The 26,069-nt window shown below is 61.5% G+C and overlaps 1 protein-coding gene across 6 annotated transcripts in view; it reads left to right on the top strand.

Annotated features, from left to right (window-relative positions):
• ATP2B4 (ATPase plasma membrane Ca2+ transporting 4) overlaps positions 1–26,069 on the top strand; it is a 53,275-nt gene that overhangs the window by 8,208 nt on the left and 18,998 nt on the right. Inside the window, exons 1-11 of one of the 6 annotated variants that reach the window (XM_063356848.1) lie at positions 3,627–3,946; positions 13,629–14,080; positions 18,898–19,095; positions 19,987–20,244; positions 21,019–21,144; positions 21,302–21,427; positions 23,138–23,173; positions 24,728–24,889; positions 24,996–25,210; positions 25,295–25,537; positions 25,658–25,899. In XM_063356848.1, the coding sequence (XP_063212918.1) occupies positions 13,885–14,080; positions 18,898–19,095; positions 19,987–20,244; positions 21,019–21,144; positions 21,302–21,427; positions 23,138–23,173; positions 24,728–24,889; positions 24,996–25,210; positions 25,295–25,537; positions 25,658–25,899 (1,802 nt within the window). In that variant the 5' untranslated portion in view covers positions 3,627–3,946; positions 13,629–13,884. The other 5 variants (XM_063356842.1, XM_063356847.1, XM_063356846.1 and 2 more) reach the window with 5 other exon arrangements.

The raw sequence follows: 26,069 nt of genomic DNA on the forward strand, positions 1-26,069 counted from the left end.
GTGCTGCCTGTTTTGGGGGGGCGCTTGTCCAGAGGCGATGGAGAGGTGGCTGCCCTGGTACCCAGCGGATGCTCAAGGGCTGGGTGCAGCTGGTCCCCTGGGTGCAGCCCACGGGCCAGGCTCTGGTGAGCCAAAATCCTTCCACAATGTGCTCCAGCTCCGTATCCGCTGCTAAATTCTGTTGTGCTAACTCCTGACCCCGCTGCCTTTCATCTCTTTCCCTTCGTTGCTTCCCTTCTTGATCTTGCTTTCCCACTCTTTCCGTCTCTCCCCATCCGTGCCTGCCATCTGCGGACACGCTCGTCTTCTCTGCGCCTGGTCTCACCTCGCCGGGCACCAGCTCGGGCGTCCCACACCCCCTTTACCCGGGGCTCGGTGCAGGAATGGCCCTTCTTCCTCCTTCCCTTCCTTTCCCCGCAGCATCTGGATGTTTCTCCGCAGGGCAGCAGCCGGGGATCCTCTCGCTCCTGCAGTTGAACGTGAAACGCATCAAATCCTTGCAAGATGTTGCAGATCGGGCTTGTGCAGCACAGGGGGGTATTTGTGCTGTGTGCAGGTGTCCCCCCCGCTCTCCATGGGCAGATGCAGCCTGGAGTGAGGAGGCTGGAGGTGTTTCCTGCCCTGCCTGGCACTCCGTTCAGGGGACTGTCCCTTTTCCCTTTGGAAAGGACAATGAGGGATCCTCCCTTCCTCCTCCCGCTCCCCCGGACGCAGCTGCCTGCGCAGACCGGCCTCGCTGTTTCTCAGCCTCTGAGACCTCGCTGCGCTCCGTCCCCGCTTGCGGTCATGGGTTTGGGCAGAGCCATAGCCAGGAAGGGACCCAGAAACGCAGGCAGAGAGGGAAAGGGGCTTCCCCAGATCTCCCCCTCCTCATCCTGGCCCCTTGTCTGGCTGCCTCCCCTCGAGGGGCTGCGTGGGAGCAGAGTGGTCCCCGGGCAGGACAAGCCCACGTGGTGCTGGGGGACCCCAAACGGTGCTGGGGGGACCCCAAACGAAGCAGGTTATCCTGGCAGTGAGACTTTTTGCATTCCCACTGTCTTTGTTACGCAGAGAGCAGAAACGCCTGCCCTGACCCAGCTTGGGGTGAGAGGAGGCTGATGGAGAGGACGATGAAGGACCCCGCTACTGCGGGCTGCCGGGGAAAATGTGGGGGCAGAGGAAAGGGCCCAGAGCCGTGGGAGCAGAGGGGATTACAGCATGCCAAGCGATCCTGGGTAGGGTGCCCAGGGCAGGAGGAGGAGGGGGAATCCTGTCCATGCAAAACCCCAGGCACTACGTTTCCGGCTGGGTAACGAGCAGGCTCACCGCAGGCAGTGCGTTCCCCAGCCACGGGCAAGCGCGTCTGCCTCCCGTACCCCGGTATCATCCCGGTGCCGGGCTCGGGTGTCACTGGGGAGTTGCTGGGAGCTGGGTCCGGACGCTGGCCGCTCGCTTTATTCCCCATGGATTGCCTTGCTCCGTCTGCCTGCCTGCCGCGCTGCTTACTGCCAACGAAACGCCCCTAACACCCGGATTGCGGCAGTAATCTCTGCCCTATCGCTGCTAAAGCTGCTATTATCCCCAGATTAGCGCTGGTGCTTAGATACCCACCTGTATAAATGCCGGTGATAGGCAGGGGCTGTTATAAGGCCTCCCACAGCTCCTGCGCCTCCAGGTCCAGCCAGTACAAAGTGGCTGGTGTCCGGCGGTCACCTCGGGTGACCCCGGGGCCGTGCCATGCGGGGCGGGTTTGTTCCTCTCGCCTGGAGGCTGGGCAAAGGCTGCAGGGTTTCAGGGCTGGCTCTGCGCTAGCTGGGGGCATCTCTTGCTGGGGTGGGGGGGTACCGGGTGGTGTGAGTCCCCCCCGGCTCCATGCGCTGGGGTGTCCTTGTCCCCGTTGCATCTTGTCCCAGCTCTGCAGTGAGTGTCTCTGAGTTCAGCCCAAGCTTGGGACTCAGGGCATCGTTGGAGGTTCGACAGCAGGCTTTTTGGTTTTGGGAGGGGGGGGCCTGCAGGCTGCCCTCCCCCAGCGCCATAAGGTGCCATTTATGGGCACAAAGGACACGTGCGGTGGCAAATCCCAGGATGTGGGTCAACGCCGGAGGGGCTGGAAGGCAGCGTCCCACCTGGCGGGATGCAGGAGGTGGGAGCCTCGCCAGTGGCTTCGTGCTGGCACTTGAGGAAAGGGATATCCCAGTTTCTCTGGGTTACTGGTGCAGCTGGGAGCCTCTGGGGCGTTGCCCGAAGCGCAGAGGGAGGGAGCGCGTGGGGTTTGAGACGCTGCATAAACAGGATGGCAGGTCAGGACGGTGCCGGGCGCCCGGGGCACAAAGGTGTGTGTGTGCGTGGAGGTGGGGACGGGGCAGCGCCGGGAACGGCGGTGCCCAGCACACGGGGCCTCCGCCACCGACCGGATGGGGCTGGCAGCGGCGTAGCAGCAGGTCCGGTCCGATTTTGGGGTGCGGAGGGGATGGTCCCCAGCTGGCGTTGGGAGCGGAGCATGCGGCGCCCGCGAGGATGTCGGTGATGGTGATGGCGGCACCGAGCGATGCAGCAAACCCCGCGGCCAGGGGGTAAGCCAGCCTCTCCCAAAGGGCTCAGCCTAGGTAGGGCGACTTTTATATGCGCTGGTGCTTAATTTAAGCACGTTAACCATTTTAAAATGCATTGACACCTAGTGTAGGCTGAGGACCGAATAACGCCGGGAATGTGTTCGCTGGCTGTGGATTACCTTGGGGCTGTGGCTGGCGCTTGTGGGAAGCGCAGCTCTAACTAAGAGGCTTTGAAGAGCAGATCGGGTGCGTGTTTTACCCCCGCTCCCGCACCCCTCCTGCCCTGGCCGGGCTGGGGATGCTGGGGAAGGGGATGCCCCCGAGGCAGCGGGATGCAGCCACGTGTGGGTGGGAGAGCCGGGGCTGCTGTGTCGGAGCGGGGTGAGGACCGGGTGCTGTGTGGGTCACCCCTCGCGTGGGGTGGGTGCCCGAGATGGGTGTCCCTTCACCCGCAGCCTCTCCCCACCACCACGGCTGCTGGCTCCTGCACCGTGCCGGCGTGCCGCTCTCCTCCCTGGCATTTCACATCCCCCAGCCCTGTTCCTCTCTGCGTGTGCAGCTTTACTTTACTATTTTTTATTTTTTTCCCAGAAGATTGCTGCTATTTACTTCAATAACCGGTTCTCCAGCCGCGGGACGCGTGGGGCAGTGGGGGCCGGGGGACCCCAGGAGGCTCGTGGGGGGCCGGGGGTGTTACATGCACCCTCCCGTGGCATTCTGCCTTATCCCAGCAGCTGGCTCCGATTAGCTTTTCCTTCCCCTGCCCCTCCCCGTGCTCTCCTGGCCCATCTGGCTCTCTCCTCTTATTTATTGGTACATATTTTCCAGGCTCTGATTTGCCTCTTCGGCAAAGCTGCCGCTCTGCCCAGATTTGATCTCCCGATGATATCACGGGCTTTGCTCTGCAAGGGTCTAATTTGGTGCCCGGGATGCAGGCTTTCTTCCCTCGTATAAATATTGCCTTTCGGTCTTCTGCGTCTCTCCCGCTCTCCCTCCCTCCCTTTAATTAGACTTCTTACTGCATGGAACAGTTTGCAGTTATATATGGAAAACAGCCTACACTTTCCCAGGAGCGGGGCATGTCGGGAAGGGAAACGGCGAGCAGCCGGCGCGCTCTCCCTGGGAGCGCGTGTGTTTTTCCTATCGCAGACACGCTTTTGCCGGCTTTATTTTTTAACCCTTTGGGGTGGGGAGGGGGCACGCGGCCCCCCTGGTTGCTGCTTATTCTTCTTTACCTGGAAAATCCCCTCTCCGCTTGGACTTCTAAATGGAAAAATATGGATTTGGCGCTGGTGTGGTCCGGCGCGGAGGATACCTGCTAACTGGGATGGGAGAAGTTATCCGGTGCCCGGCACGCCGTCTGTCTGGGATGTGATCCGGAGCGGGACTGCGTGGGAGCCCTCGGAGCCGAGACGGTCAGGAGCTGCGGGTGCCGGAGCCGGGAGCACCCATCGCGTCCCCCTTGCTCGCGGGGTGAAGGGTGGCAGGAGGGACATTTCTGTCCCCAGCCCTTCACCGTGTCCCCAGGGCTGCTGCCAGCCTTGGGGTCAGGATCTGAGCATTGGGTCATCCCTCCTGCTGTCCCAGCCCGCTCCGGGGGTGGCTGGACTTTCTGGGCTTCCCTTTCTTCCTCCCCGTTTTGGGGGACCCCTCGTTCACCAGGTGGGTCGTGCAACCGAGCAAACGACCGATTTATTTTTATTTTTTTTTCCCCCATGGTGTCAAACAAGCTCCACTTCCCCTGCCTCAGTTTCCCTCACTGTGAACGAGAGGGCTTGGGTTGGTTGGTTTGGGTTTGGTTTTTTTGTTGTTGTTGTGTTTTTTTGTGGGGTGGTTGGTTTTTTTTTTATTATTATTGCTGCTATTTTGCTTTTCGCACGGGCTTTTTCTCTGCACCGAGGGGGGCAGGAGGAAGCGGCTTATCGCGGTGCTGTGGCAGAAAAGGTTAGTGCTGCGTTCACCCAGATGCTTCTTTGGGTCTCGGGGGGCTGCGGGGCACCCCGGGCAGCGGATGCTGCCCGGGGTGCCCCGCAGCCCCCCGAGACCCAAGGGCTTAACCTCTCCTCCTGGCTTCCAGGAGCAGCAGATGCCTCTCCCAGCCGCTGCTGGGAGGAAGTGACGGGACCTATTTTAAGCCCCCGGGGATCTTCAGGGTAGGAATCCCCTGTCCCTGTGTAATACTGCTAAAAATATCGCGGCTGTACCCATGCGTCCCGGCCGATAGCTCTCTTGTTCTCTGGGTGTTGTTTTGCTTGCGAGACTCCCTCGTGTTCTGTAGGTCGGTTCTTGCCTGCTGGTTTTTACTTTGTTTTAAGCGAAGCTGTTCATTCACCGCCTGAATAAGATGTAGAAAGGTGGGAGTCGGGACTGCCGGGCTGGGAAAGGGATGATGCCGTGCTCAGGTGCGTTGCTGCCTCAGTTTCCCCATCTCCCCAGGCGGAGGGATGTGCAGGGAACTGATTCCTGCTCCCACTGGAAAGCATCTGTGCCCGGCACTCATGGGCTGCCCCGTCCCGTGGGCAGGCGCAGGAGTGATGGGGATGGCTGAATGCACTGGGGCTGAGTCCCGTCCCCCCCACCACCACCACCCCCCGGAGCATCCCTGCCTCTCCCTTTGCTCCCCCAGCAGGATGCTGGGCTGGCAGCGAGGGCTGCGGGTGAGCTGGGTCAGGCTCGGCTCTGCCTGAGCTCCTGCCAAAGCGCCAGCGTCCTCTGGCCGTGCCTCTGCCCCGGGAACCGCTCCTGAGCTCTGTGGAGCAGAGAGCGCCCATCCCTCGAGGCAGGGCTCTCGGTTCCCCCCCCCCCAGCCCCCACCGTCGTCTTTTCTGCGGGAATCTTGGGTTTTAATCTTGCCCTCGTGGTCCGGACCCTCTCCTCCGGCCGCCTGGCTGCCACAGATGGCTGCTCCCAGCCACGCTCCGCGCATCAACCCTTCCACTCCCCAGGGACCAGCTGGGAAAGCCCCGGCCTCCCAGCATCCACGTGCCATGCGGGAGGTGGGCAAACCGTGCGGGATGGAGCGTCTGCCTGGGAATGGGACCTCCAGGTCCTCACCCCCTCCCACGGGGTCGTCGGGGTCATCTGCCTTCTGCAATAGGGCACCAAGACCCGTGGGCAGCCAGGCGTGCCGCGAACTGGGAGGATCCAGGTTGGTCTGAGCGCAGGGTATTGGGATGCGACCGCTGTTCGGTGTCCATCCTGGGAGTGGTGGTGCTTGGGAGCTTGGGAGATGGAGCCCCTCGTTTGCTGCCTGATTTCTACCATCTCCTCCTGCTCCCCGCTTTCGAGTCAGTTGAATCCCAAACCTTTCCCTCCGCCGCTTTGGACTCGCTCGTTTGCTTTCGGCTGTAAACCAGCATGAAGTTCGTGGTGGGGCTGAAGCACGGGAGGAGCGGTGAGCAGAGAGGCAGTGGGGGGGCAGCGTGGTGGGAGCTGCCTGCCCCAGACCCCTCCCCGCTGGGGCATTGCAAAACAGATTCAACTGGAGGGGGTAAAAAAAAAGAGCTGGAGTAAAGAATTGCCGAATAAGTGCCAGCTGATGCCTTATTGCCCGGTGGCGGGTGCCTGTGCTCCGGGAGGAACCCGTTTCCCAGTGCCCAGTGGGAGGGAGAAGGGGTGGATGAAGCCTCACGCTGGGGTCCAGCACAGCCCCCCCCCGGGTCTGGCAGCACCGGGCGCCCCGGGGCTCTGCAGTGTGCCTGGTCACTGGCCGCCTGTGCCATCGGGGGGGTGCCCGGCGCTGGTGAAGGGGTGGCAGGAGGGGATGCCGTGCCCTTCCTTCCGAAAGCTGAAGGCAACAGGTATTTGCTGGTGCAGAGGAGCCTGGGGTTTGCCCTCTGCCTGCTCCAGCATTCCTGCGCGGCTGTGCTACCTTGTAAAGCACAAAAGAATAATGAGAGGAGCTGGGGTGATTTAGTGCAGGCGCCAGGAGAGAAATACCAAGGCCTTAGATGGAAACATTCCCCTTGACAGCTCGCCTGGAGACTCCCTCCTTTTTCTTTTTCTTTTTTTTTTTTTTTTTCCACCCCCCACCCTGAAATTCCTGGGCCGCTGCACCCTGCGGCAAGGGGAAACCTGGGGGCGCGGGCAGATTCCTGAGCCCCCGGCAGCAAGGCTTCAGCTGCCGGTGGTTTTTAGGCTTTTGCACATGCATGCGTTATGCCAGGGCTCAGGCAGCGGGAGCCGGGGGCTGCCCTGGCCCCCGGGCTAGCAGCGGGCTCAGGGCAGCAGGTTTTGGGGAGCCACGTCACGGATCGCTGCATCCACGCTTGTTCCACGCCTCCGCAGCGCGCCCGGTGCTCTCCTGCCTCCAGCCTCTTCCCTGCCTTTCGCAAGAGCTAATTGCTGCCTTGGGCATGCAAAAAAAAAAAAAAACCAAACCAAAAAGCCAACAGTTTTCCTACCTTCGTTAACGGGAGGCGAAATGCTAGCGAAAACCAAGCCACGGCAGCTGTAATTAGTGGGCTGACAGCAGGCGCTCGCATTCCCTACGGAGTGGCCTGCAAAGGGAGATGTACTTTCGGAGAAGGTCACCTCTGCCTGCCTTTCACGTAACCTTGGCCCCTGGCGCGTGGCTCAGAGCTGCCATCCTTCCTTTTGGTCCCCACAGCCTGCTGGGAGGCAGGAGAGGAGGAGGATGGTGCCACGGTGAAACGCTGCCCGGGGTGGGATGATGCTCCGGTCCCTTCCCCATCCCACCGTCGCTTCAGTGCCGGTGTCCGTGTGTCGTCCCCCTGCGTGGGGACGAGTGTGCAAACCCGGCCGGGGGGGGGGGTCACCGCTTGTTTGGGGACAACAGCCCTGACCTGTACCCTTGCACGTGGCAGCCCTGGGTGTGCGTGCTGGCGGCTGCCGTGCACCGGGACCGTGCCACGCGCGGTCACTGCCCTCTTGGCATCCGAGCGAGTGCTCGCCCCGCTCCCATCAGCGGGGAAGCGTGTGCCTCGGCGGAGATGTGTGGGAGAAATACTACGGGCTCTGCCGTCCGTGGGCTGCTGCAATTCATGCTCCGGCGGCAGGGGCGGGCGGGGAGCTGGTGGCGGTGACATCTCGGGGCCAGCAGCTCCTTCCCGCGCCTCTGACAACGCGTGTCACTCCGAGCCAGCGACCACGCGTGACAGCGTTACACGTTGCCTACGGTAACTGGGTGCTTTTTGTGTGTGTGTCCCCACCCTCGCGTCGCCTCCAGCGTCCCAGCTCGCAGACGGTGAGGTGCGTAGGAGTCGGCACCGCGTGGGAGTTGGGGGAATTTTAACTCGCCGCGTTGCGGAGCTGCCGCTGCGCCTGCGGGGCCGGCGGTTCTCCCCGCGGGGATGCGGGAGGAGAAGATGCTGCCTTTTCCCGGGGGGCTGCCGCGGGGGTGGGTTAGTGTAGGAGAAGCCCCGAGCTCCTCCTGACCCCGTGGCAAATTTCCACTGGAGCCGCTGTTCCCTGCGCTGGCAACCTCCAGCCCTGCACTGGCAACCAGGTCACTTCTGCACCGTGACTCGGTTTCCCCTGGCACGGTGTCGCTGCTGCTGAGCTCCGCCGGGGCTGTGCAAGGCCCCAGCGTTTCCTGGGCGTTTTGCTGGCTCCTTTTCCAGCTGCAGTGCCCCCGGGGGGACACATTTAGTCCCCCCAACTCTCGCAAGATGAAGGCCGGGAGCTTCTTCTCCCTCCACAGTGCAAGGGAAATGAGAGGGTCTCACAGCTGTTGGGGTTTTCCCCATCCCAGGATTTTGGCTCTTGCGTTTACCCGTCCCTGCGTGCAGCACCCTGGGGTGCGGCGGCTGTGGGGTGGGTGTTGCTGCGGGTTTCCCGCTGGGGTGGCCCCAACGGGGAGGGAAATGCCACCGTCCCCTCCCCTGGGGTGCCGCGCAGCCCGCCCCGAGCGAAGGAAGCGGATGCCGTGGTGGGAGGAGGTGCCAGCGAGGAGGTAACGTCCCGTGGGTGACACAGGTGCCTGCCCGGGGGAGCCCTGGCGGGGGACCATGTCTGGTCTGGGCACCCAGGGCTGGGGGAAGGAGCGAGGAGAGGTGGGTGCTGGCGATACTGGGGGAAGAGGGGCAGATCCTGCTCCCTCGCTGGTGCCGCGAGTGGAGCACGTGGCTGGAGAAGTCTGTCCGGGGTATTTCAGGCTGGTGGTCTTCCCCCTGGCCTCTCTCACCCTCCCCTGCTCGGGGCACGGACCCTCTGCGTGATGTCGGGGTGGAGGGCGCAGGCTCCCGCGCGGTGACTGTTGCCGCTCGCTCTAACGGCTGTGATCCTGCGCCTCCTCCCTTTTTGGCCGCGAGTGAGCGCTTGGTCCCGAGAGTGAAACTCTGCCCTGGGGGGCACCAGGGGGCTGCGGGCTGCACCCCTGCCCCTCGGGAACCAGCCCTGGCCCTCCGGAGTGTGCAGTTTGCCGCTCGGAGTCACCGTCTCGGCTTCTTCCAAACCCGTCTCTCTCCCGAGGGGGTGATAATGGCCGGCAGCTCGCCGGGTGTCCCCTCGGGGTGCCCTCCCTGGGGTGCTCCGGCTGTTTGGCGCGGGAGGGGTTAAGCGCGCGGCCAGCGAGCGGGGAGCTTGCCATGGGTGTTGCTGAGAACAAGGGAGCGTGCCTGCGTCCTGCCATCTGCACATTGCGATTTGGTGAGTGTGCAGGGGAGGGGCCCGATCCCCCGGGTGCCCCCTGCTTCATGGGGAGAGGGGGGGTGGCTCCCCTGCCGCACAGGGTGGGAGGCGGAGGGGTTCCGGGGTGGGGGGGGAAGCTCTGTTGCTGCTCAAAATCCACCAGGCATCGGCGTTGCTGTGGCCTGGGGACCACTTCTTGTTCCACGTTGCCCTGGGCACGTCACTTCGTCTTGGTTGTGCCTCCACCGTGGGAGACGGACCCAGCTCAGCCCCGGCAGACACCGGGGTGGGGAGTTGCACCCTCCCCATGCCCCCCACCCTTGCCAAGAGCCGCGTCTGCCCAAGGCTCTCATCTCTGTCAGAACTGGGCAGGGTGTGTTGTCCAAAGGTCCTGGCGCAGGGAGCCCTGCGCGTTCCCTGGCATCTCCCTGCGCGCTTGCTCCTTCCCCGCTGCGATGGCTGCCCGGTGGGGTCCCTTCCCCTCCCAAAACACCCTCCGTCAGTGGCAGCGCTTAACATGTCTCTCCTGGTGATTTTTCTCACCAGATGCAGCCATTCCAACGGCTTTTCGGCTCCCTGTCCCGTTAGAGCATCGCTCCCACATGGGACCGCAGCAGCCAGCGGCGGGTGCTGCGTGGTGGTGGGGTCCGCGCGGAGGGAAGGAGAGCTGGGAGAGCTGCGTGGTCTCTCCCGGGACGTTTCCCGGCGAGCAGGCACTGAAAGGTGCTTCAGGCCCATTTTTCTGCTTTAATTAATTAGTTGGGCTTTTGGAGCCCGTGTGTCCGTCTGGAGAGTCGGTCTGTCCGTGCGGCTGTGCTGCGGGGCTCGGCGCAGCCTCTCCACTGGGCACGGAGCTCAGCTTTTAATTTCCAAAGAGAAAAATCTTAAACCCAGGCCAGGAAGGGGTAATTTTGGGGGTTGGTTGGTTAGTGGTTGCTTTTTTTTTTTTGCCTTTTTTTTTTTTTTTTTTAATTTTCTTCTCTCCCCACTTGGCAACATAAACAGCATCCCTGACAGCTTTACATTGAGTTTGCCATGGCAACCTACAGCAGCCGAGGGTTTGCAATACCCCAGCCCCGAAGCGGGAGGAGGAGACGGACCCCGGTGGGTGCTGCCCGAGGGGAGGATGGTCCCCGAGCGCGCGGGGCTGGAATGCGGGCGGACAGATGCTTAGGGAAGGTGATAAACTTTGATCCAAATGGCCTGAGGTTTGCTCGATGGGCCTGATCCTGCCCTGCCGTCCCGGCGGGGTTTGTGGCTCTGGGTAGGGGAGGCGATGGCTGATGGTGCTCTTCCTCGGCACGATGCTGGGTGGTGGGAGTTGCCCAGGCTGGAGCGAGATGCAGCGGGAGCTGAGCCGAGGTGTGGATTTCACCCTCCTTTGTGGGGGATTTAAAAAAAAAACAAAAACAAAAAACAACCTTTTGAGCTTGGTCAGGGCTTGCTCCGTCTCTGCTCATCTGCTGGGGTGGTGCTCATGTCTGCCTGCTGGGATTTGGTCGGAGGGCGCGGAGCTGAGCAGGGAGGATCCGTGCTCTTGCCCGGTGGCCCAGCAATAGCTGCTCGTGTGCCGGCTGCTGGTGCCGTGGGCTGTGCCGCTGGCGTCGCAGCCACGCCGCTCATGGCTTGGCTGAAGGTGTCACGTGTGGCATGTCCAGTTGATTTTTATTTTTTTTAATTTTTTTTTTTTTTTCCCCCTCATCCGTCTCTGAGCAACCCAATTTCTTCTCCCCCTATGCTTAAAAGCCAGAGGGTGCCTTTCCTTGTGCCAGCAGCGCCCAGAGGGCTGCTCCAGCCCCGGCACTGGCCTGCGGCCGCTCTCCCCAGCCAGGACGGAGGTGTAACGCAGCCGTTTATTATTCTGGGCAGGTTTGTCTGCAGCACCACATCGGCTTCGCCGCTCCTCGCCAGCCGCTCCCTCCTTCCCGGAGCGTGCACGTTCCTTCCCCCGGGTCGAGAGGGTCCGTGTCCTTCGCCACTGCCACCCCCCAAACTCCTCCTCGTCTGCAGCTCCCCTTGTCCAGCTCGGGGATGCTCTCTGGGAGGTGACGCAGCACCGCCGGTGCCTCGGGGGGGTCCTGTGCAGCCGGTTCCCGCGCAGGGCAGGGTGTTGGTGCTCCCGGTCAGGCTCTCCCATTTGTGATCTGTTTTCTTGCCCTACGTGCCAGGGGGACCCTCGGGGAGCACTTCTTCCTCTTCAGCACCTGGGGGCTCTGGAAATGAATTATTAGAGTTCGGGACAGCCTGCTGGATGCTGCTGGAGTCATTAGGAGCTCGTTAGAGCGTTAGCTGTTGGGGGAGCCTAATGGATCCTTCCCAGCCTGGCCAAGGAGCGCGGGAGCCTGTCCTGTGCTGGTGGGATGGGGCAGAGATGGGGGAGGAACGGGTCTCTGACCCCAAAGTGGGGCTGAAAGAGGATGCTCAAAGCAGATGTCAAGAGCTTTTCCCCGCCACGGTCCCTCCTTTCTTCGTGACCGGCGGAGCGAGTCCCTGGAGCTGACGCTGCCGGAGGGAAGGTGCCTTGTGGCTGGGCACGGGCTGGTGATGATCGGTGCCCCATGGGCTCCTTCAGGGGTAATTACGGACTAGGCCGTTACAGTATTAATTAACTGTCTTTCTCTTAACCTCTGAGCTCTCCTCAGAAGATGCTAGTTGCTATGAAAGGGGAAAAAAAATTAGCATGTTGAGGTGGGGGGAATTATCTATTTTTCCTCTTGATCAGCAGGAGTCTATTTAATTGGAGCTGCCGTCTCCTCCCTCCCGCTGCCGGCAGCTTTCGTGCCTTTAAATGATAGATGAGCTCGGCTCCCCGAGGAGCAGCGGGGTGACCGGACTGGGCATGGACATGGTGCTGGTGCCCCAGCTGCTGCTGGTGGTCTCCGCTTGAAGGGGCAGCGGCAAAGTTCTGTCCCCAGGGTGTGAGTTTGGCTGCCCCTGGAGCTGCAGCGATGCTTTGGGGGGGGAACGTGTTCCTGTGCTCCCCATCCCTTTGCTGCCCATGGATGGGGCCCTCCCGTGGTGGCGTCATCCCTGGTGTTCCTGAGGTTCGGTTGGTGCCTGTTACCTCCTGATAACGCCAGGAGCTGCCCTGGGTGTTGCTGGCAGGGAGGGGAGCTGCTCGCAGGGGCCAGGGTGTGCGTTGGGTGTGTGGGGAGGGATGATATGCTTTTGGGGGGGCTTGCTGCCCCAGGGGTTGCAAAGCCGGTGTGACCAGGGCTGGAATCGGGATCGTTTGCTGTGGGGTGATGCTAGGACAGCCCCGTGATGGTCTGGAGCCCGTCTGTTGATGGGTTTGCGAGGGCTGGTGCATCGTTGGGTGCCTTCCCTCCTTCCTCCTGTTCTCATCTGGCTGCTTGGCATCTCTGGCCACTTGCTCTGCCACCTCTGGACCTCTGTCTCGGTGCTGATGCTGCCTATGTGGCCATTCCCCTATTCATTTGTATTGCTTCTGCAAAGGCTTTATTTTCTCTCCGTAAAGAGCCTCTCTTGCAGGCTCTTCACCTCTGTAGTGCTGGAGAGGTGTCTGGCAGCATCGCTGCTGGCACCTGAGCCCGGGAGCGGAGCTGGAGACCACTTTGGGCGAGAGAAAGCCCTTTCCCTCTCCAGCCCATGCCACCCCCCCTGCTCCCTCCATGTCCCTGGTGCCCGTCCTCTCTGCCCGGGATGCTAGCGGGGGATCCCAAACCCCTGGGGAAGGGGGGCTGTGGGATGCTCGTGGTCTCTGCCTGGCCACAGTGCTCTGGTCTTGCTGGTTGAAGTGGTTTTGGGGCGCTGAGAGCCAAGGCTGAGCCCTGCTTGCTGCCTTCAATGGGATGGCGCCAGAACTTGCGAGCAGAATAGAGAAGGCTTCCTGCGACACGGCCCGAAAGGGTCATTAATGCAAAAGCCTCTTCATTTTAGAGGAGCGCGCAGATTTTAGTAGCTTCTCTGGTTCCTGCTGAGTCTCTCCGCTGATTAAAAGTCAGCTTTTAAAGTCTGCCGTCCGGTGCCGGCTCGCTCGGAGGGATGCTTCTGCTTACCTGTTGGCAGCGCGGTAAAGCCGACGCTCCCGCCCTGGGACGGCAGCCTGCGGAGGAAGCAGCTGTTTTCCACTGCCGAGATGTATTTTTAAACCAAACTGAATGGGAGTGTTTTTCTGGGCCGGGCAGATGGGGGTTGAGCGAAGAACCACCTGGGCGCCCTTCCTGCCCTGCCCCGCGCGCTGCCGGAGCTGCTGCCGCCGCCGGTTTTTCCCCGCGGCGTGGCCGAGCACCCATGAAATGCCCCCTGCTGAGCCCATCTGAGCCCCCTGCAGGGTCAACTTCTGCTTGTTCAGGTTTTTTTTTAGTCAAATCATGCTGACCCCTTGTGCTGGGTGAACAAGCCGGCACCTCCAAACCATGTTATTTCTGGTGGGTGCCCACCCTTGGGTGCTGTTGCTCCCCCTCGCCCATCCCGTGGGGCACGTGCATTTATTAGCAGACCTTCTAATGCCGGTATTTTTGTTTCCCATCCTTGTTTTTGCAGCTCCAGTTGCTGTGGTATCCAGGGAGCCCTCCTCCTTCTGCGGGAGATGCACGCTGGTCGTTGCTAAGGTCGCCTCCGCGGTAACATGCACATCCTGTTTACACCTTTATCTGGAGAAGTTGGGCTCGGTTAGAGGCACCCGCTTCACCCGGGCAGCCCCCAGGGAAGGGGCCGCCCCAAGCATCCCCCCGCCGGACCCTCCAGGGAGCGTGCTACGGGAGCCGCGAGCCGGCGTCACCGCCACTGCGCCGGCAAGATGACGAACAACGTGGCCGACCACCACCCCGGGAACTCGGTTGCCGAAGGCAACCATGAAGGGGACTTTGGTTGCTCCGTGCTGGAGCTCAGGAACCTCATGGAGCTGAGGAGCGCTGAGGCAGTTGCCCGGCTCAATGACTCCTACGGTGGCGTGCAGAATGTCTGCAAGAGGTTGAAGACGTCGCCAGTTGAAGGTAAGTGGCCGTCCTGTGGTCAGCAAGGTGGGACCACCCGCTCGCGTCGGACCGGTGCCTTGGGGTTGGGGCCATGCAAGGTTCAAGGCGGTGGCTGGAGGGTGGTGGCTCAAATAGCTCTCATGGCTGAGCTCCGAGCATCGTCCCGTTGCTTCCATCGCAAGCCTGGTGGGAGATGGCTCCCTGCGTCTTAATAAAATGATCGTTTAGGGTAGAGAAGGAGGAACAAAGGAAGAAAAAGAGAAGCGTCTTCTCTGGGGGTTCCCCCGAGGTGTAGTCCGGAGCCCCGCATCCCCGGGGAGGATGGAGCGGAGGCGGGATGCAGGCAAGGGTGAGGAGCTGACGGGACATGAGGGGTGCGGGGGGGGGCTCATGTCCGCAGCCCAGCCGCTGCCCCCCAGGTCGGCGCCAGCCTTTTCCCGCCCCGTTTAATAATTTACAGCGGTAACGGCAGGGCTGCGTGGGGTGCGGGTGCAGGGGAGTGTAAAGGCTGGAGGTTGCCGGGCTACTCGGAGCTGTTTGCAGGGTGTCAGCCTCTCAGCCAAGGGACGGGCGGCACGTCCCCAAAGGGGGTCGCTGCTGGGGACAGGGAGATGCACGTGGCATCCCCCGGATCTGTTGGGATGCTTGAGCGGCTGTGGGAGCGTAAAACCTGGTTGGGCGCTTCTGAGCATCTCGGGTTGGAGCGGTGGCAGTGATGCTTGCCTGCGGGTGCCAGGTCGCTTTTGGGAGGCTTTGGTGGAAGGATGTCACCTCTCCTCCCCGCGGTCCCGGCTGGCCTTTCCACACCCCCGTGTCGAGGGGTGGGCACTGGGACTCGCGGCTGTGGGTGCCTTGGCACGGCGACGCACCCCTTCCTTGGCATTAAAAGGGGTACAGGGGGGACAGACCCCCTGCTCACAGCACCGAGGGTTTCCCGGGGGCTGGGAAGAGCACTGGCAGGATGCGGCCCCGCGGCAGCTGTGTGGGATGGGGGACGTGGCTGCACCTCGGCTCTGAAAACTTGCGGGTTATTATTAGTGCCGTAAGCTGGGGATTAGCGTGTTTCCCAGCTGTGAGTGGGACCGGGAAGGGGAGACAATATCGGGATGTCATTAGAGAAGGGGGGGGACTCCCGGTGGAAATACCGAGTCCAGGTCGTAAAACAATGTGTTTGGCCCTGCCAAACTGGGAGCGAGCTCCTTTGGGGGTGGGAGGAGAGGGGAGGGGGGGAAGCGAACCCGAAAGGCTCTGCCTTGGCCTGACGGCTCTTGCTGAGGGCGAGGTGACGGGCTGCCCTTCGATCCTGGAGGCGCTGCTTCCAGGCACTGGTTGGCATCGCTGTATCCCGTGTGCCCAGTATGTCCCTGCCTCACCCTCTTGCTCTGGGGGTGAGCTTTGTTGCCTGTCCAAAACCCTGTCTTGTTGAGCACAGAGAGCAAAGAAAGGTTATTTCCAACAAGTTGGGATTTTTAGGAAGAGCGAAAGCCCAAGGCAGCCCGTGGCACCTCCATCCGATCCCATCGGAACCGGGCATTTGGATCCTGCTGTGCTGGGGCTGCCTCTCCAGAGGTACCTACCCGAGAGCCCAATACATGGTGTGACACCGCCACGGTGCCACGATGAGGGAAACCCTGGCAGGTCGGGAAGCTGCCAGCCGGGAGCATGTTCCCTGTCTCTCCGCATCCATGGGTAAAGCCTGGGAAATGGGGAGCGGGGTGCCCAGGAGGCTGCTCGCCCCGGGGGTGCAGCGCAGGTGAGCTCAGGTTGTGTCTGCGGGTGGGGTGCCCCAGCCGGGGTTTGGTGAGAGAGATGCAATGTGAGGAATGCCAGCTATGTCCTGGCAAAGTGTGGTGTGGGGCTGTTTCCCTCTGGGAAGCCCGATGCGGAGAGCTGGGGCTGACTCAGACTTGGCCCCGAGCCCCCCTCTGTCTGCAAACCCCTCCCGAGCTGGCACTGCCCGGTAAAGCCCGGGAGCTTCACTGGGGATGAGACGGGGCACCGCTGGATGTGCGGGCACTGGGTGCACGTCGCAGCAATAGGCAGCCCTGTGCAAGATGTCTGTGCCCGGCCCCGTGCTCATTATCCCTCCGCTCGTTATCCCGCTGGGATGGTGTGTGACTCCTGCCCCATACGGGCAGGGAGAACGTGGCCGTGTGCCGCTCTTGGGCCTCGTGGCTGCTGGCACAGCGGAGCCTCCCCGGCATGTCCCCCAGACCTTCTGCCCCACCATAAAGTACGTCAGCCTATTGTGGGCAGTGTCTGGAGCTGTTTGATCCCATCCTGGTGCGTGCGGTTCCTGCCTCTCGGTGCTGCTGCTCCTCTTTCCGTGCTGCAGCGTTGGCTGTCCTCGGTCAAGCCTGGCACTGTCCCCATGGGGCAGAGAATAGAATCGTAGAGTGGTTTGGGTCAGGAGGGACCTCAGAGATCCCTGTTCCAACCACCTGCCAGGGGCAGGGACACCTTCCACTAGACGAGGTTGCTCAAAGACCCATCCAACACTTGACCACTGCAAAGGATGAGCATCCAGATGCTCACCGCAGTCCCCCCCAGTGGCTGCCTTCACCCCGAGGAGTCCTTTGGGTGATTTGTCCTTGTGGGGTGGGATCTCTCTGCACTAGTGTTTGTTCAGGGAGGGTCTCTCCAGCATTGGGGTGGGGGTCCACAGGGACCTGCTGCTCTGGCTCTTGCCCTAAAAGCTGTCAGTGGACCCCAACCCCTTAGGGCTCCTCCCAAAGGGGCTTGGTGATGGGGGGACTCTCTGGGTGCTGACTTTCCACCTCCTCCATCAGCCCCGTCCCCAAGGTGGGTCGGGCAGGGTGGGAAGGGGAGCTGGGTGGTGGCGGCAGTGGCAAAGCACAGGCGGCTTTGGTGACTCACCGATTAAAGCTCTCCCTTCCTGGTGTCCCCTGGGTGACGAGTGTCAGCAAACACCGTCCTGACTCACCCGCTGGCGGTAGCGGCTCCCGGGGTTGCCACCTCCCTCCCGAGCCGGGGCGAGGACCTTGCTTTGGGGGCTCTTTGCCTGAAGGCTTTGCTCCCCAAAAGCAGCTTTCCCGGCCTGCAGTGCCTCCCTTCTAATCGGGGACCGGTGACTGCACAGGGGGTTTGTTCTCCTGCTGCCACTTGTCGCCTCCATCCAAAATTTCTAATCCAACCCCCACTAATCAGTGCCCCCCAAGCCCCACAGTGGCCCCAGCCAGGAGGGATTTGCTGGCAATCTGGACCTGTGGTGCACGCCCGGGGTACGTGCCCACGGCTTCTGCTCTTTGCAGAAAGAGCAGAACCCTCTTCCCCGTGTCAGCACAGATAAATTGAAAGCCCCTTTCTTCCCCAGTTGCTCCAGGAAGGTCGGGGGCAGCTCTGGGGCCATGCCCGTGGGTGGGATGTGGGCTTTGGAAGAGCCACGTGTGCCACCCCCCATGCCCTGTGGCAGCATCCCGCGTCCTCGTCCAGGAGCGTGTGCGTGCCCGTCCCTCCTGCCCCACGGCACACGCCGTGCCTCCCCGGCCCTGGCGCCGGCATGAGTCAAGCCGCGGCAGTTAGCCATATTTTCCATCCGTCCCGCCGGAGACGTTGGGCGGGAAGCGTTCCCGCATGGGTTGGGCTCGGGGAGGCCGTCGGGGCCGGGAGATCCCAGGATCCTGCTGCCCCGTCACGGCTGGGTGGGGACACTCTGCCAGCGTGTCCCCTCCCTGCAGCCAGTGGCGGGGTGTAGCCACAGGAGAAAGGGGGGGGGTGCGGAGGGGGGGAGAAATGGGATCCATCCTGCTGCTTCCTCCGAGCTGGGATGCAATGGGGAGGTGTCCCCTGCGTGGGAGGGCTGGGTCCCCCCAGGAGGGCATCGCTGCCAGGCTGCTCCAGGCACCAGGACATGTCCGGGGCTGGTGCATCTCGGGAGCTGGCAGCAGCCCCATGGACCATCTTAAGGTGGAGAGCAGGGGGAGCTCAGCGCGGGGCTCGTTAAGGTGGTGCTGGGCAGGGGAAGCTGCTCTCACCTTGGACCCCATCAGCTTTTTAATGGCTTTAATGCAAGGGATGACCGGGGAGGAACTGCCGTCTCCCGCTGCTGGCCCCTGTCCCAGGATGGGAGGGCTGTGAGTCCCCAGTCCCGGCTACCTGGGGGCAGGAGCTCAGGCTCCCCCTTTTGCTCCCCACTCTCTGGGGTTGCTGCGTGCAACAGAGGGACCAGCAGCCCAGCTCGGGGCTCTCCTGCTCCTTTCTTCGCTCCCACCACCCCTTTTCCAGCGGCAGCCCCATGTCTCCTCCACCAGCTCCCCCCAGGAGCTGGCTCGGCCGCGCTGCCCCATCTCCTGCGGTTGTGGCAGGTCCCTGGGGCTCAGCCGAGCTCGGAGACGTTCCTGCTGCGACGAGTCGCTCTCCGCAGCGGCTGCTCCTCTGAGCTGGCAGGAGAGAGGGATCAGGTGGCTCCGTCAGCTCCGAGCGCCGCTCGCGGTGCCAGATTTACGGCTAATTTGATGCAGCATGTAAACAAGCCGGCCAGTGCCAACTGGCATTAACTGGCACTCGGGCGCTTGGAGGCTGCTGTGCCGGGGAGAGGCATCTCAGCGTGCTCGCCCCAGACCCCGTTTGCTCTCCTGCCTGCGGCTCCGGCAGCGTCCTGCCCCACCGGTTGGATGTCCCCTGCCCCACCGGTTGGATGTCCCCTGCCCCACCGGTTGGATGTCCCCTGCCCCATGGGTGACCGGAGCCAAGCCCTGCCTTGGCTTCCCCTCTGCAGGCAGGGAGCTGCTCCTTGCGGGGGTCCCACTGGTGCTGGTGGGGGGCTGTGGGGCAGCGGTGGGGTTTGCCCTCATCTCCGTCTCTCCCTTCTCCAGGCCTGTCCGGGAACCCGACTGACCTGGAGAAGAGGCGGCAGGTCTTCGGCCAGAACTTCATTCCTCCCAAAAAGGCCAAGACGTTCCTGCAGTTAGTGTGGGAGGCACTCCAGGACGTCACGCTGATCATCTTGGAAATCGCAGCCATAATCTCCTTGGGCCTGTCCTTCTACCACCCTCCGGGCGGTGACAATGAACGTGAGTCCCTGGGGCCCCGGCGGTGTGGTGGGGTGCCCATGTGAGCCCAGCCATGCGGGAGCGGGACTTTGGGGTAGGTGCTGTCTCTGGAAGGTCACCCCGTGGGTCCCTCCACCCTGGTGCAGATGGAGCTGGGAGCTACTTCTGCTCACCCTTTGGGTGGTGGCTTCTCCCCATCCTTGGGGTCCTTGGCGTGGTCCCATCCAGGGACCTGCACTGATGGATGTGTCTGGGCACAGCTGGCACCATGGCATGGCTCAGAGCTGCTCCTTGCTGCTCCCTTAAAGATGCTGAAAGGCCAAAGGGTCCATCTGGTCTGGTGGCTTCCCAGGTCCCGTGGGGCTTCTCTTTTGGTTTGGGCACGGAGGGAGAAGGCTGTCTGTTCCCTGGTACCTCCCCCCAAGTAGGGAGTGCTCCTTCCAGCCGTGACACCCCACGTGTGGCTGAGCGGCAGCGTTGGGTGCGTTTCTCCTCTCCAGCCCTGGATCTCTGTATCGTCGGAGGAGTCGAGCCGGGGCAAGGATCCGGAGATGCGAGGAGACGGTGACTCACTGGAGGGTCACGCAGAGGAGGGAGGGCTGGGTGCTGCAACTGGAAATAGAAGCCAGTTGTCCCGACTCTCTCAGCCCAACCTCTGCCAAAAATGAAAAGTGAAAAAAAAAAAAGAGGAGGTTAAAAAAAAAAAAAAAAGAAACCCAACAAAAAAACCCCTAACCAAACCCAAATGCCTCCAGGGATGTAAAAACCCTCTCCTGAGAGCAGGGGAAGCCCTTGGAGCAGATCAGGGAGGAGGAGGGAGGAGTAATTGTCTTCCAGGCTCTGCTCTGAGCATGTTACTCAGGGGAAAGCGGGTGTCTCCTTGTGCAAACAAGTCTTCTCCTCCAACTGCAGTGTGCGGCCAGTCGGCGGGCGGTGTGGAGGACGAGGGCGAGTCACAGGCCGGCTGGATCGAGGGGGCGGCTATCTTGTTTTCGGTCATCATCGTGGTGCTGGTGACCGCCTTCAATGACTGGAGCAAGGAGAAGCAATTCCGGGGCCTCCAGAGCCGCATTGAGCAGGAGCAGAAGTTCACGGTCATCCGCAAAGGGCAGGTGATTCAGATCCCGGTGGCCGAGATCGTGGTGGGAGACATCGCGCAGATCAAGTACGGTGAGTGGAGGCGGCGGTGGCTGGGGCCGGTGCCTCCTCTCTGCTATTCCAGCCTTTTAGCCTGGAGGGAAAGCGTTGACTCCTCCAGTTACTCTATTTTGCAGCATGCCATGGCCGGGAGCGATAGGAGATGCTCCCATACAGGTGATGGAGCTCCCTCACCTTGCCGCTTGCCAGCCTGGAGCTGGGCTGGCAGAGCTAAGCCAGGCTCTGCGCACAGCTTTGGGTTGTTTTAGCCACCTGCTGGTCTCAAAAATGATTTATTTTCACAACCGTGTCCTTGTTGGTGAACATCTCCTCCAAGGAGATGTAGCCCTTGGGCTAAACTAGGCCCTGCTCCTTGTTTACCAGGGGGTAATGGTATGCTCAGCCCGTTCAAGTCCTGTTAGGAAGGAGGCTGGTACAAGATGGTGTTCCTTTTCACATAGGGCTTTTTCCTTCCTCGGCGGGTGGATGATGGGATCATGTCATGGTTTGGATGTATCAGGAGGCTTTGGGAAGGATGTGGCATTGATTCGGTAAAACCAAATGGGGAAGCACCGATTGAGAAAACATCCTTACAACGAATGCTTTCCTACATCGGTGAAGATTTTGGTGCTATTGGATATCATCTTGTAATGCCCATCTGTTGCTTCTCCTCCCTCTGGATTTGGTCTGAGACCGAGTTTTGAGTCCTTTTGCTGACACGTGAAGCCTTCTCCTGGGGCGAGGCAGGCAGGGCTGAGCTGCGGCTGCCCGGGCTGGGGCTGACCGCCCTCTTTGCTCCTCTCCTAGGTGATCTCTTGCCAGCAGACGGGATCCTGATCCAAGGCAATGACCTGAAAATAGATGAGAGTTCGCTGACTGGGGAGTCAGACCAAGTCAAGAAATCGCTGGATAAAGACCCCATGCTGCTGTCAGGTCAGGATCCCGGGCGGCTCTTGCGTGGTCGGTGCCGGGCTGGGTTTGTGCCGTGATGGAGCGGTGACTGCTCCCGAACCCCGTGTCCCGCTGTTGGAGAGGAGATGGGAATGGCGTGCCAGTGTCCTGTCTCACCGTGGCCTCCCTGCTGTGCCAGGTACCCACGTGATGGAGGGCTCCGGCAGGATGGTGGTGACGGCTGTGGGTATCAACTCCCAGACGGGAATCATCTTCACTCTCTTGGGTGCGGGAGAAGGAGACGAGGAAAAGAAGGTGAAGAAAGGTGAGGAGATCCACTGAACCCACTTTTTCCCTCCTTTTGCCTTTCTCCCTTTCCTGGGAAGCATCCACCGGTGTGCAACAAGCTACGCCCACATCCGTGGGACGCAGTTGTGCGTTAGTGCCGGTGATCCAGGCAGGTACGGTGAGCTCTCCAGGCATTGGGGGGGATCCACAGCGTGGGGATCGTGCTGCCTGAGGAAAGCCCAGACCTCTGCTCACCAGCTCTTTCAGACACGGCTCCAACTCTCTCTTCTCCAGCCGGCTGCAGCCTGGAGTTGCAGGGTTGGGGCGGGGGGTCGAGGCTCGGAGGGAAAGGTGGCCGATAGCGATGCCCCACGGTGCTCATTGCCCGCCCCGTGGTGGGAAGGTGAGTCCTGGTTATCCGCAGGATTTAGTAGCCCACCCAGAACATTGAGGACTTTACTGAAGATCTCTGCTGGTGTCTCCCTGGGGAAGGAGGCGAGGCGCAGAGGATGGCAAGAGGGAGAGGAGGGGTTTTGTGCTGGGGGGGTGGAGGGTAGGAGAGCAGCCAGGCGGGCTGAGGTGTTCCCCATCATGCTGGGACTCAAATGCTTTCCTGCCTCGGCTCTTGCATCTTGCCGCTCTGTGCCAGCTCCGATACCAGCTTTAAAGCCAGCATCAGCACAAGCCAGGCTTGGGGGAAGCTCCTGCTCTCCCCCGTCTCCCCGCGCCCCTGTTCAGCAGGTCTGGGCTCACTGGGAGCAGCTGCGAGGTGCGAGGAGCTGGCAGAGGGAGCTGCCGGCTGGCATCGCAGGAGAGGTTTCCCGGGCCTCTCCTGGCAGCCGTTTCGGCACCGGGTTTCTCTCCATCTCCGCTCGCCCGGGGCAGGCGGCTGGCTCGTATCGCTGGGGTTCGGCGTCTGTGGAGCTCTTGGGGTTTAGCTGCCAACTTGGGGGTGGCAGGACGGGGTGAGATGTGGGAATGGCACTGCTGTTGGAGCTGAGCAGCGGCTCGCCAGGAGCCCAGGCACGGCGCTCGGTGTTTTCCCAGCCCCACAGGAAACCCAGCTCCGTGCCTTGCAGCCCTCGATTTGGGAGCAAAGTGGGTCAGGGGGCTTCACCGGCTCATCCCCCCGCCGTGGCGATGGAGGGAATGTGTATAAACCCCTTATCGCCCAAGGTTTGTTGAGATTGCAGCAGCCCTGTGCTCCCCGTGTTGTGGAGGTGCACTGGGGACCCCCATGTGCAGACCTTGCCCACCGCAGACATGGGGGGCAGAGATCCCTGCTATGGGTGTAGTGCTGCCCGTGGTGGGGGGCACGGAGTCTGCGCCTCCTGGGTGGATCCGATGGCACTGGGAGGCAGGGAGCACTGGTGCTCGGCATGTGCTGCACCGAAATTGAGCTCCCCTTATGGTTTCTCCTCCTCAAGGGTCCAAGACGCCACTGTCACCCTTTGAAGCACTGACAGGGGTCATAGTGGGTGCTCTGCAGGTGGGGAAGTCTGAAGCCTTGGGGACAGGGTACCTGGGGGAGTCGGGGAGCTCCAGAGCCTCCCCGGTGCCGCAAGCTGTGGACCAAGGCACGCGTGGTGTCCAGAGGGTGCCCGCAGGGTGCTGAGCCCTGCGCATGGATGTCACTGGAGCAGTGCATGGCCCCTGGGAGCAGGGCCAGCCCCAGGCTGTCCCCTCCAGCCGGATGGTGAACGTGGGTCCATGTGCTCAGCCCTCCACCCTTTTTCTCTTTGAACAGGTAAAAAAACCGGAGCCCCCGAAAATCGCAACAAAGGTAACCAGCCTCTCCATCCTTTGAACCAGCACCACACTAACTACCGAGCATTCCTCCTTCCTTCCTTCCTTCTTCTCATCAGTCTGTGCTCTTTGCTGCTCCGGCGGGACTCTCGCCTCGTTGTCCTGGGAGAGGGTGCAATGGTCCCGTAGCCAGTGGCCCCGGCACAGCATCACGGTGCCCTCCAGCAGCCCACTATGGGGCTGTCCATAGCTGGAATGGGGCTGGCCAGCTTTCTCTGTGGCTACCTTGCCCCTGCTTGGGGCAAAGCCTTGTGCAGGGAGGACAGGGCTCTTCCAGCAGCCCGGACCATTGACAGAGCATCCCTTTCTCGGAGCCAACTTTATCCATGTTGACGTGAGCTGCAGCTGTGACCTGGTGACTCTGAAGCCCTTGTGCCCCTCCCCAGAAGCTGTCCCTCTGCGGGGCTTGTGTTTGGGCACAGCTCAGAGAGAGACATGGGTCCCCTCATGCCATTCCCGGGATGAAATGTCCCATGGGGCCTGGCCAACGCGATGGTTGCACCCCCTCCTCCCATGGCCTCGACTCCGTGAGCGTCTCCTCGCCAGTGTTTCTCACACTGTTCTTTGCAGGCTGTGGAAGAAGCCCATTTCTGCACCTCTCTCTCCACCTCTCTCTTTCTTTCTCTCTCTTCTCAGCAGTTTGAGTTTCCCTCCTTCCCGTCAGACTGTGTCCGGGTGCTTGTTTTGTCCGTGTCGGGTCTGTCGTAATCGTGGAGGTGTCCGATGTGGAGCAGCCACGAGCTCCGGGGTGTCTGAAGCCATTGAGCGGTGGCAGCCAGGAGGGGACAAGTCCATCCCTCTCCCCATCCCTCTCCCCATCATCCAGCCAACCTGGGTCTCCCTGGTGCAGACCTTCAGCTGGACTAGACCAATTATAGCAGCTGAAAGCCTGGCTGTCTCGGGTTCTAAAAGCGTGATGGATGGCTCAGGGCTGGGGTTTAACGAGCCGGCTCCCTCCTCTTCAATCTTCATCCAAATTTCTAACCGTCCCCCTCCATCTCACCCCCTCGGTCGCTCCCCTGGCAAGCGATTCCTGCTGAGCTGCCCCCAGGGCACTGCAGAGGTAGCATCGGGAGTGGGACACAGAGCAGGGATGCTCCTCAGGGGATGGGGGGGGACGACACCGGAGCTTCTTTGGGGTCAGCCCTAAGTGCTCCCCATCTGCTGCAGGGTGTAAAGCAGCCCTCGGGCGAGGCTCGGAGAGACCTGCCTCCACCCCAGAGCCTGGCCGGAGGGTTTCTTGCAGCGCTGCCTTAGAGGTGTGACCAGCGCAGGGGTCACTTCGCCAGTGCCAGCTCTGAGGATCTTTTATCCGTGGGACTGGGGTAGATGGCAGAAAACTGCCCTGTAGAGAGGTGGCAGGGCCCCGGGACACGAGGTTTCCGTGTGCTCGGATGCGTGTGTCGTCGGGAATGGTTCTTGTTCTGGGTCTTCTCTCTCTCCCACCACCATCTTTCTCAGTGGTGTCCTACAGGTTTTCGTGGTCTCTCTCCTATTCACACGTGGTGTCTTATTTTGCCCTGGGCTGTAGCTAAAACTCAGGATGGTGTGGCCTTAGAGATCCAGCCCCTGAAGAGCCAGGAAGGGGTGGAAAATGAGGAGAAGGAGAAGAAGAAGGTAAAGGTGCCCAAGAAGGAGAAGTCTGTGCTGCAAGGGAAGCTCACGCGACTGGCGGTCCAGATCGGGAAGGCAGGTGAGTGGTGGTGGCCCAGCGTGAGCCGTCATCCCAGAGCTCTCCTAGAAGGCTGTCCCCTTCCCCTGCGTCCCCTCACCTGCTGCTCTGCCTCTTCTTCCCCCAGGGCTGATCATGTCGGCCATCACGGTCATCATCTTGGTGCTGTACTTCGTGATTGACACGTTTGGGGTGCAGGGGCGTCCCTGGCTGGCAGAATGCACCCCCATTTACATCCAGTACTTCGTCAAGTTCTTCATCATCGGTGTCACCGTGTTGGTGGTGGCTGTGCCTGAAGGGCTCCCGCTGGCGGTCACCATCTCCCTGGCTTACTCCGTGAAGGTGAGACCACGATGCAGCGGGGTTGCTGGGGGCATGGTGGGGAAATTCAGGCTCTAACCTTCTGGCTTGTGGTGCCTGTTGCAGAAAATGATGAAGGACAACAACCTTGTGAGACACTTGGATGCATGCGAGACCATGGGCAATGCCACCGCCATCTGCTCGGACAAGACGGGCACACTCACCATGAACCGCATGACCGTGGTGCAGGCCTACATGGGGGACACCCACTACCGCCAGATCCCCGACCCCGACGCCATCCTGCCCAAGATCCTGGACCTCATAGTCAACGGTGTCGCCATCAACTCCGCCTACACATCCAAGATCCTGGTGAGTTGGAGAAGCACAACCTTGTGTCCTATGGCCTTCCCACCACTGGCCATCCCTGCAGCTCCCATCCTGCCGTGCTGAGGTCTGGCATTGCTTTTCCTTTCCCTTCGTCCCCTCCAGCCACCTGAGAAGCAAGCGGGGCTACCCCGGCAAGTGGGGAACAAGACCGAGTGCGCCCTGCTGGGTTTCGTGCTGGACCTGAAGCAGGATTACCAGGCTGTGCGGAACGAGGTGCCAGAGGAGAAGCTCTACAAGGTCTACACCTTCAACTCGGTGCGCAAATCCATGAGCACGGTGCTGAAGAACAGCAATGGCGGCTTCCGCATGTACAGCAAGGGAGCCTCCGAGATCATCCTCCGCAAGTAACCGTCCTCCCTCACTACCCCAGTCCTCTCCCCGTCCTGTGGGCTTTAGGCTCTCGATGCACCACGGAACTATTTTGGGGGGCTGTGGGGTGAAGGGGGCTCAGCTGCTGTGGAGCATGGAGATGACTATTGGGAGGTGCTGCCATGCAAAGTGTTTAACTCTCTTA

The sequence above is a fragment of the Chroicocephalus ridibundus genome, chromosome 20 (assembly GCF_963924245.1).
Source record: "Chroicocephalus ridibundus chromosome 20, bChrRid1.1, whole genome shotgun sequence".
Taxonomy (NCBI): Eukaryota; Metazoa; Chordata; class Aves; order Charadriiformes; family Laridae; genus Chroicocephalus; species Chroicocephalus ridibundus.